Consider the following 15,454-nt stretch of genomic DNA (forward strand, 5'->3'; position numbering starts at 1 on the left):
ATAACCTGTCAATGGCGCAGTGCTCCTCAGATATAGTAGCTTTACTATCACAACTCAAAGGACCCTGAGCCTTTATATATTACCAAAAAGTAGAGCACTGTATCTGGTTTGGGAGAGACTTTTTTGGAAGAAGAAGTCTTCTTTGGAAATTCAATCCTGAAAGAACATCTTTCACACTTTCATCAGTTGCTTCCCTGCCAGTAGATAACATTCAGTCCCAATGGCAGGAAGTACCACCTAGTGGAGTGTACAGGTTTGACCTAACGGACTCTTCACCTCTAGGGACATTTATATTTGAACTTTATCCATGGGTTTCGCACCGTGACGAAGAGCCAAATGAAAGTCCGGAATTGAAATGCGAAGGTCTTCCCAGATCTGTCTCTGTAAACATAAATAGTTCAGGACTTTACCTGACCTCCCCTATTTGTCCAATGAACACATCCATTTCATCACTTAAAACTGAACAAGATCAGAATGTTTCTCAAACCTCTGTTGAAAATCTGAAAGAATTCCTAACAAACTCTAAAAAGAAAGCAATGGTTAGCGCACTCATTGACGTTCTAAGTGAGGCTGTCCGTAAGAGAGTACGGTACCTACCTGCTCAAGATGAATTGGCGATCCCCTTGAATCATACGAAAGCTGATATTGCCATTCTTTTCTCTGGGGGAATTGATTCAATGATATTAGCTGCCCTTGCTGATAGGCACATCTCTGCAGACAAACCCATTGACCTTCTCAATGTTGCTTTCAAAATCCAAGAAGGAAAAGTGCCTCCCAAGTCTTTGAAGAAAGGGAAAAATAAGAAGAAAGACTGTGATGCAGATAATACACAGTCGGATCAGCAGAGCTTTAACTGCTTTGATGTGCCAGACAGAATAACTAGTAGAGCTGGTTTGCAAGAACTAAAAAACCTCAGTCCAAAGCGCCAGTGGAACTTTATCGAGATTAATGTAAATCAAGACGAGCTTAAGGAAATGCGACAGAAATGCATCTGCCATTTAGTGCACCCTTTGGACACTGTTCTGGATGACAGCCTTGGATGTGCCGTCTGGTTTGCCGCCAGAGGAATTGGAGTCATAAATGAGTGTGTTGAAGAACTTTATACTTCAGAAGCTAAGGTAACTTTGTTTTTTTCTGTTTGCACTTGAATTACGTCTGAATGAAAACTTGATGTTAATGTAAAACCTAGGTCACACTGTATAAAATTTTCCTCTTCTCGCAGGTGGTTTTGACTGGCATTGGGGCAGATGAACAGCTGGCGGGATACTCCAGACACAGGGTGCGTTTTAAGAACTCGGGACTGGAAGGACTCATCAGAGAGCTGGCTATGGAACTGGGACGAATATCCTCAAGAAATCTTGGAAGGGATGACCGAATCATTGGGGACCATGGAAAAGAGGCCAGGCAAGAATTACACTTTACAGCTTAAAGAATATTTAAGGTTAAACCAAACATTAAATGCTATAGTATTGTACATAATACATTTATTTCTTTTATCTCAGATTCCCATACTTGGATGAAGATGTAGTCAGTTTCTTTAATGGACTACCTGTGTCGGAGAAGGCTGACTTGTCTCTACCTAGAGGAGTTGGAGAAAAGCTGTTACTGAGGTTAGCAGCTGTTGAGTTGGGATTGGGACTCTCTGCTCTCTTGCCAAAGAGAGCCATGCAGTTCGGTTCCAGAATCGCCAAGTTAGAGAACAACCATGAGAAGGCCTCGGATAAGTGCAAAAGGCTTGTCACTACATAATTTAATATTCTGACAGTTGTCTTTTCTGGTTCTGTTCTTTTTAATATGAATATACTCCTTAAATGATTGGTTTGGGGCATTGGGAATGAGTACAATTAACCCATTTATGGCAATAATTCACAAAAAAAACAAAAATTTATGGCCAGTTTTATTCTGAATGTCATTACATGTTTGTACTACATTAAATAAACAGAAGGCTTTTGAAGTTGGTTCCTGAAGTATTTGTCACATTCTATGTATGATGGAAGATTTCCCACATCAAATCGACCAGATATCCTGTGCACGTACACAGGCCTCCTAAAATAAACAGAGTTATTAATGTCACTGAATGTCATTGAAAAAAACACAATGCTTTATTATATGCCCGTAAGTAACCTTAATATGAGCCATGAAAGAAAGGTCCCTGGCGCATCCCACTCTTCAATGGGTGTATTCTGCATGGAGAAGAGTTACATAAAAAAAAATAACATGACTGATAACAGCTAAATAAATATAGATAAACTGTACCTTCTTCTCATTGAGAAAAATGTCCAAAAGCGGAAGTGAGGTTTGTGAAAACAAGTAAAAGCAAGGACACTGCAAAGCAAGGACAACACATTAAAAATATTGACTCTGATAATAAGGACAAATAGTACTGAAATATCATCTTGTATCATTCAATACAAAAGAAAACATACTGCATTACGTGAACTTGTTTCACACAAGAGAGGTTTTTCCTTCATACACTGTACTTTAAGGTCCTCATCCAACTCCAGAATCCCGTATTTGGATGTTTCTGAAGGTGGAAATGATATAATAATGGTTTTAAAATTTAGTGACCATGTGTTTAGCAAAGTCAAAAAATATTGTTCTGCTTACCCTCATCCTTGCATTGGTATGACAGCACTAAGTTGCTCTCTTTGTCTTTATTTTGCACTTCGAAGAACCTCTCTGTGAATTTCCTCAGGCTGAAATCCTCTTTGAATAAAGTATCGCTGCAAAATGAAAAAAAATAATAATAATTTTTCTCATTTTAAAGCAATTTCAAACATTTCCCTTATTTAATCTGATGCTGGTTATACCCTCCGATAACTAGTAAGTGGTCATCCACAGCACACAACTTGACCGTCAATTGAAGACAGGCAACAGCACCATGTCTGTCCTGCAGAGACAGTTAACAATTAAATATTATATTTCACATTCACAAACCGCTCCATTTCATGATGCTCACCTCATTTCTTCTTGTACCATCATTTATGATTTTAACATTGGGGAATTCTTGAGCCCACTGCTGGAATGCTTCATGGTAAAGTTCATTGGTCTGTTCAACAGATTGTACAATTTATCATAATCATGCAAGTCAAACACTATGACTGTAAAAGCTCGATATGGTCATATATTTAAAAGAAAATAGTTATTCTGCACTCACAACCACATAGACTGTGTCCACACATCGTGTTTTGGTCAGTGCCTTAACCCAGTGTGAGATAAGCGCACATGAACCAACAGGAAGCAGCGGCTTTGCAATGCCACCTAGATGCTTGAAATTCCCAGTTGTGTCATTCTCGATGTCTCTTTGCAGTCTTGTTCCATAACCTGCAGCTAAAATAACAGCTTTCATTGTCAGCTGAAAATCAAAAAGTGACAACAGCTCTTCTCAGCATGTGATTTTAAATAAGTTGCTAAAACTGTAAAGTTGTACACTTTCGGAGGGTTAAGCCAAGATCGCTTTCTGGGCAAAGGTAGCTGTATGTTGTTCAGTCTGACCCACGCATGCGCAGTACTTGCCACAGCGTTTTCAAAGCACTCCTTGCACACATCCGCGAAACCTATTTAGCTCATGAATATTAATTACGTAACGAGACGCTCCAGATAGGGGCGTTTATCAAGGAGCTCTAGTTGTGCTGTTTTTTATTTGTTGTTTAAACATAAGAAATAGGAAGTCGAAATCGTTTACGCGAATCGGTTTAATTAATTTTGTTAAAGGATGCTATATACTTTGTCGAGTTGTAATATAAATTTGTATTACTTTTTATTTTATCCTATTTATTTATTGGTGCTTTTCATTCCTAGTTATGTGTAACATAACGTCTGCACATTTGCTTTTGTTTTTTATTCATGTATATTTTTGTGAAAATTCAATTATACATAATAATGATATAATATATTTAATTTAATAATTGATTTAAAGGGGTCATATGATGCTGCTAAAAAGAACATTATTTTGTGTATTTGGTGTAATGAAATGTGTTTATGTGTAGCGGGGTGTGGCTGACTCTTAACTTTTATAAAGAATATCTCTTTGGATTTGAGACTTTAGTCTTTGCAACTTTACAGATCTTCTTTATGCACCAAGAGCTTGTAACACTCCAAAGAGAAAGGAAAGAATGAAATCGCATCATATGACCCCTTTAATAAATATAGTAATTAATTATATATAAGATGAATTTTGAACTGTGAAAATTGGTTAAACGCAGACGAGTCTTTTGTTTTGTTGGTTCTTACTTTTCTCTTATTATGATTTATTATTGTGCTTTTGCTTTTTTTGCTTACCATAATTTTAATAATTTGTTGTAATTTTACTTTACACTTTGTATTTGTTTTTAAGGGAATTTTATAACATTCAGTCCATTGATTACAGATAAAAATAGCCTCTGGCGCATTTACAGTGTATTAATGTGATCTGGACCGTTAAATAAACTAACAATAATAAAAAAATAAACAAATGACGAGCTAATCCTACATGTTGCACTGACCTGACCGCGAAAGCGTGCAACAGCGCCATCTATTGGTTAATTTGAAGAACTGCAGAACCGTCCATGTGCGTCACTGGTTGCTAAGAGCAACGCTCTTCAAACTCACAAATGCAATCAGACAACTCAATCTTTTGAGGGGAACCTTAATAGTATTTTTGAAAGGGAATTAATTACCTTCATTTTACCGCACTCATATCGTCTGTATCGGAAAAAAACGGATGAAATTTTGATGGCGATCCCATCAGATCAGAGCAGCGAGAAGGCTGTTCGTGCTGCATTAACCGCTCAGTCTTTACTTCAGAAATATGACCGCAAAGATCTGCAAGAACTGCTCAGCCTGACCTCCTGTAACTGGTTGCTCAGTGCTGAGGAACACAACCTGCCGGTGGATGCACCTGCTGGCATCATCAGACAAATGAGGAACATATTAGCTCCCAACATCATTTTTCTGGCTCCCTTTGACTCGAGTTTGCCCCTGGATTACAGAATGGTCCACCAGATTGTGAGGGAGCTGACTGTGGGAATATATGGTTTTAACCAACTTCCCGTCGTCAGTCTGGTACCCAACTATGACCAGAGCTCCACCTGCCAGCTACCACCAGCATATTACGATACAAAAGTCGGTCAAATACTAATAAACATAGATTATACCATGAAGGCTCTCTGGCACGGGAGTTACATTTCTAGAGAAAAACGAATACGCTTCTCTGAGTTATGGAGGTCCATAATGGCCGTGGATTCAGATGGTGTTCCTCAAACGAAGAAAGATGTGCTCACAGAGTTCCTCCTCAATGCAGGTAAAATACGAAGTATTTCAATCTAGAACAGACAAAGAAAGATGTGAAAGTAATAATGTCATTTGTAAGGTTTTTTTATAGTTACCAATCACTACAAACACTATTTTAGTGTTAGGTTGCTTGAAATAGCAAAAATACCATTTAAAAAAAAATTCTTACCGTTTCAAAAATGTTCTTTAAAAATGTTTTATATATATATATATATATATATATATAATGAAAATGGAAAATATACACTGATTTGTATCACCAGGTTTAACAGACATCTCAGATGTTCCATGTTATCGGGACATTTATAAGGAGAACATGGATGTAGACCCAACTTATGAACCCAACAGTGCAGAGGAGGAGAACCTCTTCTCACAATACTCAGAAAACATCCTGATCAAGCTGAGTGCCTACCTGACCTCTGTCCGCCAGCACCAAAATCTGTTTGTGTTTGAGGCGTCTCATAGCCTATCTGATGTGGTCCGACTCACTGAGGACAACATTGATCTGGCCACCTACCAGAGGCTACAGAAAAGGCTGTCAGACCACGTTATTCTGGTGAGAAAGCACCTCGAGAGGAATGCAGAAGTCTCCAGGGACCTCGTCTACCTGAAACTCATCACATTCCTGGTGCCCCTGCTGATATCCTTGAGGAAAAAGATGCTGATTCCTAATTTTTCTCAAATGCTTTCACCTTTGTCAGGTTTGCATTGTCTTTTGATCACTGCTATGTCTGATTAATACGTGGGTGGATTAACATTGGTGAATGCATTTTGCTTTGCTTTGTTTTGTTTTTTTTGCTTAAAGATGATAAGCTGAAAACAGAACGAGAGGTTCCTCCACATCTTCTCGGACCAGACTTTGCCTGCAAGCACTTTCCACAGAAGCAGAATCAGTATTTTCACCTTCATGGAGGGATTGAATTTGATGTGGGGACTCCTCCTCTTCATGACATCACTGAGGAAATGAAGGTGAGATATGAGTCTAAAGCACTTTTTAAAATCAACTTTCAGTTTTAATACTTACTTTAATACACTCAGAAAATGTAAAGTTTATTTCCCTCTAGAATTGACTTAATTAGTTGTTAGTAAAGTATGCAACCATAAATGTAATAATAATAACAAACGTAAATAATAATAACATAACAACAATATTATTGTTATTATTATTATTAACATTGCAGATATCAAATTAAATACATAAACAACAGATGAAAAATGCCATAAAATTGATCCATATATGCAAACTAGGGGTATACCATACAAATTTTTTAAAATATAAATCAAAGCAATGTAAACAAGTAAACAAATATAAATCTAATGAATAATGACCCTTTCATTTGAAAAGTATTGGTTGTTGCTATGTACTTTAGGGTATTAAATAGATTATTTATGGTATTAACCCTGTAAAGCCTAAAATAATAGTCAAAATAATTTTATTTATTTATTTTGGAATGAATGGATCAGTTTATTCAACCTTTAGAAAAAGAAAAAAAAAACGAAATCTTTTGTTGAGTATCGTATTTAATACTTTTAAGCTTTTATGGCTCATATAGTATAGGAGACATAGGAGAATATGGAGCTCATACTTAAGTAAGAAAAAACACCTCAGATTTATTCAGAGGCCCCAACTGAGTAAAAATATGCAATTTTTGGTGCAGTTGTTTATATGACCAAAAGCTAAGTTGAAAATCTGATGTAGTAGATTGTGTACAACAGGTTTTCTTAATTAGGTTAAATAGATATTACATTTTTTTGTGTAGGTAGCTTTCAGAACACTTCAGACTCAAGCCGCCAATTACCTTTATGAGTTACTTCGTCAGGACTCCACTTATAAAACACAGTTTACAATTCCACTCAGTGAGATCGAAGGGAAAAGGTCAGCACTGTTTATATTATATATGCATGCAATTATATATTCAATGAAATAAATGCTGTACACCTAAAATGTTGCGTTTTATAGCATCTAACATACACTTGTGTTTTGCAGCTATAATGTCATCTGCATTGAGTTAGAGTCGCTTTATCCTCAACATAACATGGTTCAGTGGTGGGGGGCTTTAAACACTTCCATCAAAATCCTCAAAGGGAAGAGACTGCCCTTGACAGACATCGAGCTACACGAGCAATTCAAGAAAACATTTGGTTACACAAAAGCCATAAAGTGCAAGGTAATAACTGACAATCAATTCAGACTTTGGGTTCAGAGTCCCTCAATGTACATACTCTGTACTTAAACATGGAAATGTGCTTCTAACTCAGACTGTAGCATTTGGGCTGAAGGCAGCAGCAGAGAGAGGAATGTGTGCAGCGTTTCACTCACTGAGTCGCAGGAACCCGACGTCCCACCTGCACGTTCTTGATGAGCAGGGTCTCTCTCTGCTTCACCACGCTGCAGCCAACAACCAATCACACATCATCCTCCAGCTCGCTGCAGCAGGAGTCAACCTCAACCAGATACGCAGCGAGAGATTCACTAACTCAGGTCAATGCAACACAAATGCATTAAAAGCTTACAGACATTTCTATATGTTCTTGCGTTACATTTTCTTTATTGTCAGGAAAATCAGTTGTTGGAGGTCCATTCCTAGAAGGAGCAGGTAAGAATAATTAAAGCTGTCATATCCTGAAAGAAAAAGAAACACCACAAACGTAAAGAATGACAACCAATATGAATATTTTTTATTTAATATCTACATATGCATTATATAGCCTATATTTTTTGTAATAATATGTTTTACTTATTAAGGGGCTTTTATCAAGGTCACATGAAAAAGACAAAAAAAAATGCTATCAATGATGTCAAACCTGGTATAACACATCTAACTGTATGGTTATTATTATTATTGTGCTTTATTTAATACGTGAAACCTCCACTTCAAAAAGCAAAATTGATGCAACCAGTGGTGTTTAGCATCAGTGATGTAAAACCTGGCTCAATGCGTCTAAAGATGTGGGGTTTTTTTTACATTTATTCCCCTTTTAGGGCTCACTCCACTGCACCTCGCTGCACAATGTGGCTCCCTTGAATCCCTAAACTGTCTTCTAGCCCTGCGAGCAGACTACAAACTTGTGGACAAGAGGAGTTGGATGGCTATTCATTTTGCAGCCTTTTACGGCCAAGTGGCATGTATTCAAGCGCTATGTAGGAAAGACCCTGCTTTATTGGAGATGAAGACCACTGCTGAGTACGTGATATATTTTAGCACTAAATTTACTGTAAGGATATACATGTTTATGTATATATTTTAATGTATACATTTCAAAAGTTGAAGATTTTTTAATGGTTTTGAAAGAAGTCTCACCAAGGCTGCATTTATTTGATCAACAATTCAGTACAAACATTAATATTGTGAATTATTATTACAATTTAAAATAACGGTTTTCTATTTTGGTATATTTTAAAATGTAATTAATTCCTGTCATGGCAAAGCTGAATTTTCAGCAGCCATTAGTTCAGTCTTCAGTGTCACATGATCCTTCAAAAATCATTCTAATATGCTGATTTGGTACTAGAGAAACATTTCTTATTATTATCAATGTTGTAAACAGTGATACATTTCCTTTCTGCATTTTTTGATGTATAGAAAGTTCAAAAGAACAGCATTTATTTGAAATAGAAATCGTTTGAAGCATTATAAAAGTCTTTACGGCCACTTATGATACATTTAATGCATCCTTGCTGAATAAAAGTATTAATTTCTTTCAAAAGAATTAATCTTACTGACCACAAACATTTGAACTCTATGCATTTATTTAATAGGGTTTCATCATTATAATCAGATTATAAAGATGCAAGATGATTGTTTATTTTTTTCAGGTATGGCAGTTCACCGCTGTTATTGTCGGCGACCTCGGGTTCAGTGGAAGCTCTGGACGTCCTGTTGTCCACTGGGGCAAACTGGAGAGAGGAAGACAGCAAGGGCAATAACTCTGTCCACCTGGCAGCACTTTACTTTCACACAGATGTCCTTAGACACCTCATTCAACTGAACTTGGATGGGCTTTCTGTGTGGAAGATTCTTGTCGGTATGATATTGTAGATTTAAAATGTGCATTCCAAATTGTCAGCAGTCAAAACTAAACTTTTATTGTATGTAGACAGAAATCATTAAGCTTATCATTTAGAATTTCAACACATTTTTTATTACAATATTCCACATTTTAGATGAGTAGCAAATTATTTATTTAAATTAATAATTAGTACAATTTTTTTATTTAATGACTTGCCTGATCTCCATCTTTTTTCTGCAGAAATGATTCAGAGCCAGGACACCAGACGGCTGGAGATGGCCCTCAGGTGCCTTGAGGCTCTTTGTGTAAACATTGAGTCCTCCTGTGAGGATATAATGAAAGCAGGTCATAGATATGTAAAGTCTTGATAAGCAAGCTAATTTCATACATCTCATTTTACATCATTTCTGCTATTTAAAAAGCTAAATGTTAGAACAATGGTTCTCAACTGGTAGGTCCTGGCCCCAAAATTGGTCACATGACTGTTCTGACAGCGGGAAAATTACAATGTAAATAATTTTTAATACAATTTAATGGAATATTTCTCATATTCAGCAACCTACTACAATATTTTAATCTAAAAGCATTTTTATACTTTTGTAGAGTAAACAATATTAGTACTCAAGGTTTCTGCAGGTCTTAAAAAGGTTTTAAAAAGTCTTAATTCACCCTTCCACAAATTAAGGCCTTAAAAAGCTCTTAAATCAGAGCAGAAAGTCTTTCCCTTTGGATTAAGTTGATTTTTTTAAGCCTATTTGTGTATATTTGTTATAGTTTCAATAATAAACACAATTTATTTTGATCTCTTTCATAGAAAACAAGACTTCTTACCTTATGTAATTTTGCTTCTCAAGTAAATGTATTTTGATTTATGAATCTTTAAACATTTGCACCGATGAACAACAAAAATACTGAAGAAAAACATCACTTTTCTGTGATCAGAATGTATAAAACAAGTTATTACCATATTCTAGTAGTTGAGAACAGAGATATTCCAGCTATTTTTTTTCTAAAATGTTTTTAAAAAATAATGGAGATTGGTTGGAAGTTGTATTTATAACATTTAAAGTGTTGCTAATACAACTCATTGTTTGCTGAATAGACATTTACATTTAGAGAACATATTGATATATTGTGTTTTCAATTTATTCCTATCATTTTTCTTTTCTTGGTCTTAAAAATGTACCTTCATAAATCCTGAAGAAACTACTGTGTTGAATCGCCACTTGACAAAAAAAAAGTGGGTTCTGAGGTAAAATCATTTGAGAACCACTGAGCTAGAAGATTGAGTAATGTTAGCAGATTGCATTATGTTTCTGCCTAATAATAATCACTGCACTGCAGGAGGTATTCCAGTGCTGGTGGGTCTCCTTTGTTCAGATAGACTGGTGGTGCAGTGCATGGCTACAGCTGTGCTGTGTCATATGTCAGAGAATGCGAAAGTCTGTGAAGATCTGGTGCATCATGGTGCCGTACCAGTGCTGATCAAGCTCCTCAGCGGCCACCAGCCTGAGCTGCACTCTCGCTGTGCTGTTATACTGGCCGATCTGGCGGGACACAGTGAACAGCACCAAAACCTCATTGCTCAGTTGGTGAGTCAAGAAACTTTTACGCTGTCTATACACATGTAAAGATCTTAAAACATCTGTTTTAAACAAATGCCCCCAAATTTTTTGTCTAGGGTGGGGTGGCCTTGGTAGTCAAGCTCCTGACCTCTGACCTCCAAGATGTACTAGTAAATGCTGTCAGATGCATCCGTACACTATGCGTCAAAAGCCCTTGCAACCAAACCGCTGTTGCACATGCTGGAGGAGTTCCACATCTTGTTGAATTCCTGTCTGTGAACTCTGGTACTGTTTACTTCCTGGAAAATATGCAGTAGTGACAGAAAACAAGTCTCTGTTTTGTGAAATGTCTGAACAGATCATAGATCAATTCTGTAATTTTGATTCACTCTCATGTGGTTCCAAAACTTTATCCTGTTGTTTTTTTTTTCTGTAGAACACAAAAGAAGAAGTTCTTGAGTCTTGCTCATTTGCATTTAAATTAAATAGCTGTGTTTTTGTCTGACAGAAGTACTACAGGAAGAGGCCTGCTTGGCTCTTGCAGAGCTGGCTCGGGGTCACCAGGAGAACCAGGAGCTCATATGTGAGGCAGGAGCGGTCGGTGCCCTGGTGCAAGCCCTGCGAGAGAGGAAGATTCCTGTTAAGGTCAAGGCAGCCACAGCGCTTGAATCTATAGCCAGTCAAAATCCTGCCATCCAGCAGTGCTTCCTCAGGCAATCAGCTGCCAAGGATCTTTTACAACTTTTAAAGGTAACGTAACAGCAGCTTTAGTATTTAAATATGTTACCTCTGGGTAATTAAGCCATTTTTCGTCACTTTTCAAAAACATACAGTGTTAGTAATGCAGGGATGACTTAGAATAAATCAATATAAAGATGATTTTTTTGGTCACACTATGTACTGTTGGGTTTTTTTAATGGTGTTCTGGAGAACCGCCATCAACATTTTTACCCATCAAAAATATGATTTACATCCATTAGTGCATAAACTGTTTAGAGTCACAGTATGAATTTATGAGGAATGGTTTTGTTGCTTAGGAGGAACATTAATTGGGTTCAGTGTTTTGTTTTATTATTTTATTGTATGTGTTGCAGTACTTTGGATATAAGAAGAGCACATTATAAATAAATGTAGTATTATTGTTTAAAAGTTAAATGAATATGGATGTGGTCGATATGGATGCAGCTACTACAGACCATACGTAAAATTATTTTTAGCATGTTTTTAAACACTAATTTACTTTCGCATTATGTTTTACTAGCATTAAAATTAAAACAAAAAAATTTTTAAAGTTAAGCTACAAGCCAATTCTGTTAGATTCTGTCATATAGATATTACACTAAAGTTTAGTTGAATTAATATGTATAGGATTGTTATTATTAGTATACATCAGAAAATTGCATAATCACTCAAAATATTTTTAAAAATAATATTAATTTATTCATTAATTTAGTTATTAATATGCTTATAATTTATGCTTGTAGTAATTTATTTAGAATAATATTATAAATAAATAAAACACTTTGATCCATTTTCTAACAAAAAGACCATTTCCTCCAAATATAATTTAAAAATAAATATTTTAGTATTTAAGTTTAGTAATTTAATAAATGTCTAAGTAATTCTTTAGTAATTTAGTGGTCCTGACAGAAGTGTATTTTATATATATAAAAAAAAAGTCAGATTTTTGGGGGTTTAATTGCCTTGAAAACTTGGTTCTCATATTGCATAAAGTCTCAAGTCAACCCTTGGCACAGTAAACTCTTTCTGAACTTTGCCCTGTGTTCAGGTGTTCCAGCTGGATGTGCGGGAACAGGGTGCAACAGCTCTATGGGCCCTGGCAGGACAAACTCTGAAGCAACAGAAGCTCATGGCACAGCAGATGGGTTACCCAGTCATCCTTGACCTTCTTCTGTCCTCTTCAGACAAAATGCAATATGTGGGTAAGGCCCGATACAAATTGATCTCTTTATACACCGTCCCAAAAGAGATCACCAAGTTCCATCCAACCAATCAGTCACCCATGAATGTAAGTAACACTCACTGCAAAGCTGTCGTCCAGACAGAAGAAGCACCAAATGCAATAAAAACAGCTTCCCATTGACTACGTGTTGACAGGCACTGGATAAACTGAGCAGATTGACTACCTGAGCTTCTCCCTGTCACTGACAGAACAGGTCCGGTCCAGCGGGTAAGCGGCCAGCACTTCCTGTCTTGAGACAGCACTGATCTGCTAGACTCATAAGACAGGAAGGCATGCACAGTGGAATGTCATTCCCCCTGTGGGTTTCTCCATAAACATTGCTTACAAGAGTTGCTGTGTCTCTTGTATTGCTATTAGTGTTAAACTATGACCTGATTACAGGCTGTGATTTCAAAACGATGCTATATTCCAAGAGTGCTTCCTCTTCATTCAGGTGTCTGGATCGTGTCTCCCATGGATCGTCTGTTAAAACATTTTGTCAGACAGATGTTCCCTAAAAATCTTTTTCAGACAGAACTGTCCGCACCTTCATAACTATGGAAGCTTGTTTCTGCCATGGAATAAAAAATAGTAGTAAAAAAAAAAATAGTATAAATAAATAAAAATATAGTATAAATATAATATAAATAGTTAATTGCGACTTTTTTTCTTGCAATTGTGAGTTTATATCTCACAATTCTGACTTTTTTCTTATAATTGCGAGTTAATATTTTGCAGTTGCAACTTATAAAATCCTAATTGTGAGTTTACATCGCACATTTCTGACTTTTTTCTTCAGAATCGCAAATCTCGCATCTCAGAATTTTGACTTTTTTTCTTGGAATTCTAAGTTTACATTTCGCAATTCTGTTTTTTTTTTTGTGTAGTCACGGAATAAAAATAAAAGTTAACATCTCACAATTCTGACTTTATTTTCCTTTGAATTGTGAGTTTATATCTCACAATTTTGTCTTAATTTTCTCAGAATTCTCGTTTTTCTTTTTCTCAGTTTTGCAAGTTTACATCTCGCAATTCTTTAAAAAAAAAAAAAAGCTAATTGCAACTTTTTATCTCACAATTCAAGTTATCAACTCACAATTGTGAGTTAACATCTCGCAATTTTGAGTTTATATTTTTCTCAGAATTGTGAGAAAAAAATGCTGCAATTAGCATTTTTTTATGCCCTGGAAGAAACAAGCTTCCATACATATTGTTACAAATTTGGAACAAATTATCCACCCCCCAGAGAACATTATCTGCACGTATCTCGTCATTTCACAGGCTGCCAAGCGGCAATAGCGCTTAGCCGAGATAGTCGAACCCACCAGGATGGCTTTTGCAGGGAGTATGGGGTGCCGCCTTTGGTGCGTTTGCTTCGAGGGTCTCGAACAACACTGAAGACCCTGCTCCGTGTCATCAAAGCTCTGGGTTGTTTGTGCATTGGTAGTATCTCACACTTTTTCTTTAATTTCTTTGATATAAATGGCTTTGTGTTACAGTGCAAATGATAAACCTGTTTTTTTGTGGTTGCAGGAGTGGCGCTTACTACTAATAAAAAGAGTCAAAAGATTATTTACAGAGAAAAGGCCATTCCTACATTATTAGAGCTTTTAAAAACCCATGAATCTCTGGAGGTGCAGGTAAGTATTCATTTCAAAAATGAAATGAGATTAAAACAGGAAATTACTTCATAGTGTTTTTAAATGACATTAGGTGCAAGTGGCTAAGACTCTCGCCTGCGTGCTGCTGGGGAACCAAAAACTCCAGAGGGAATTCTGGGAACAAGAGGACTTCTCTTACGATATCATTCTGGAGCTCATGGGGGCTGAAAACAAAGTAATTTAAATTTTTTACCACTTTAATCTTGGTTTGAAATATTTCACGGTGCTCATGTGATGCCACTGATATTCTGAATGTGTTTGTTTAAATGAATTGCTTAGCAAGTCTTCTCTTTCAGAGCATTTGTCTGGATGCTGGACATGCATTGTCCCTGTTTGCTTACAACAACAAAGCCCAACAGAAGGCAATTCGACAAACAGGAAGAATTCTAATGAACACATACGAGGCATTTTTGAGTTCTGACAATGAGACAGAAAGAGCAAAAGCTGCATTTCAGGTAGTCAGAAGATTCAGAACATATACATTGGGGTCCAAAAGTCTGAGACCACAATCAAATTTATTTTACATCCTTTTCTACATTAATAAAATCTTATTGAATAAATATCCAAGATAGTGTCCAATTTACATCATCTTTTTTTTTTTAATTTTCAAACTCCAAAAAATAAAATAAAAAGGCAGGTTTTCAATGTGACATTGTTTTCAAAAAAACATTTACCATAGTAGAAAATGAACAGATGTTATGATGTTTTAATGAACAGCTGTAAAGGGCTGGAAAAACAGTTAATTTAACTGACTCCTCATTTGTTTGACAGATAGTTGTGTTAGCCAGAGTAATTAGTGGATCAGATGAAGTGACTTTGACTGCAAGGGGAGTCACTGTTCTTGTTGAATTACTGCAGTCTGACCAATCCACCACTGTGGTCATTACAGGTAAGTTTAAATTGTAATGATATTTCACAATATTACCGTTTTAAAGGGTTAGTTCACCCAAAAATGAAAATTCTGTCATTAATTACTCACCCTC

At 36.3% G+C, this 15,454-nt stretch overlaps 3 protein-coding genes across 3 annotated transcripts in view; 2 read left to right on the top strand and 1 right to left on the bottom strand.

Moving 5' to 3' along the window:
• The window catches only part of LOC107660596 (asparagine synthetase domain-containing protein 1-like), a 4,332-nt gene extending 2,378 nt beyond the window's left edge, over positions 1-1,954 (top strand). The window contains 3 exon segments of the mRNA XM_016449944.1: positions 1-1,118; positions 1,223-1,404; positions 1,503-1,954. Coding sequence (XP_016305430.1) covers positions 1-1,118; positions 1,223-1,404; positions 1,503-1,749 — 1,547 coding nt within the window. The 3' untranslated portion in view covers positions 1,750-1,954.
• On the bottom strand, positions 1,792-3,514 carry LOC107660597 (uncharacterized). Its single transcript, XM_016449945.1, has 8 exons — positions 3,158-3,514; positions 2,960-3,049; positions 2,811-2,890; positions 2,608-2,723; positions 2,427-2,524; positions 2,257-2,325; positions 2,125-2,183; positions 1,792-2,046 (listed from the first exon to the last, which is right to left on the bottom strand). The coding sequence occupies exons 1-8, from the start codon at positions 3,347-3,349 to the stop codon at positions 1,926-1,928; spliced, it is 825 nt and encodes a 274-aa protein (XP_016305431.1). The 5' UTR covers positions 3,350-3,514; the 3' UTR covers positions 1,792-1,925.
• Positions 3,515-4,713: 1,199 nt separating this feature from the next.
• The window catches only part of LOC107660654 (ankyrin and armadillo repeat-containing protein-like), a 12,044-nt gene continuing 1,303 nt past the window's right edge, over positions 4,714-15,454 (top strand). Inside the window, exons 1-19 of the mRNA XM_016450041.1 lie at positions 4,714-5,281; positions 5,535-5,972; positions 6,077-6,240; positions 7,032-7,147; positions 7,259-7,439; positions 7,531-7,753; positions 7,830-7,868; positions 8,255-8,456; positions 9,089-9,297; positions 9,523-9,627; positions 10,627-10,874; positions 10,964-11,132; positions 11,356-11,597; positions 12,637-12,790; positions 14,092-14,253; positions 14,344-14,450; positions 14,524-14,646; positions 14,768-14,926; positions 15,243-15,360. Of these exons, the coding sequence (XP_016305527.1) occupies positions 4,714-5,281; positions 5,535-5,972; positions 6,077-6,240; positions 7,032-7,147; positions 7,259-7,439; positions 7,531-7,753; positions 7,830-7,868; positions 8,255-8,456; positions 9,089-9,297; positions 9,523-9,627; positions 10,627-10,874; positions 10,964-11,132; positions 11,356-11,597; positions 12,637-12,790; positions 14,092-14,253; positions 14,344-14,450; positions 14,524-14,646; positions 14,768-14,926; positions 15,243-15,360 (3,727 nt within the window). The remainder of the gene's footprint in view (positions 5,282-5,534; positions 5,973-6,076; positions 6,241-7,031; positions 7,148-7,258; positions 7,440-7,530; positions 7,754-7,829; positions 7,869-8,254; positions 8,457-9,088; positions 9,298-9,522; positions 9,628-10,626; positions 10,875-10,963; positions 11,133-11,355; positions 11,598-12,636; positions 12,791-14,091; positions 14,254-14,343; positions 14,451-14,523; positions 14,647-14,767; positions 14,927-15,242; positions 15,361-15,454) is intronic.

This window comes from Sinocyclocheilus anshuiensis, unplaced genomic scaffold (genome assembly GCF_001515605.1).
Source record: "Sinocyclocheilus anshuiensis isolate Anshui unplaced genomic scaffold, SAMN03320099.WGS_v1.1 scaffold627, whole genome shotgun sequence".
Taxonomy (NCBI): domain Eukaryota; kingdom Metazoa; phylum Chordata; class Actinopteri; order Cypriniformes; family Cyprinidae; genus Sinocyclocheilus; species Sinocyclocheilus anshuiensis.

Coding starts and splice junctions, on each gene's coding strand:
- LOC107660597 (XM_016449945.1), bottom strand. CDS start 3,349: ATGAAAGCTGTTATTTTAGCTGCAGGTTATGGAACAAGACTGCAAAGA. Junction 2,525..2,607: donor ATACCAATGCAAGGATGAGG/GTAAGCAGAACA, acceptor TTCCACCTTCAG/AAACATCCAAATACGGGATT. Junction 2,047..2,124: donor CTTTCATGGCTCATATTAAG/GTTACTTACGGG, acceptor TGTTTATTTTAG/GAGGCCTGTGTACGTGCACA.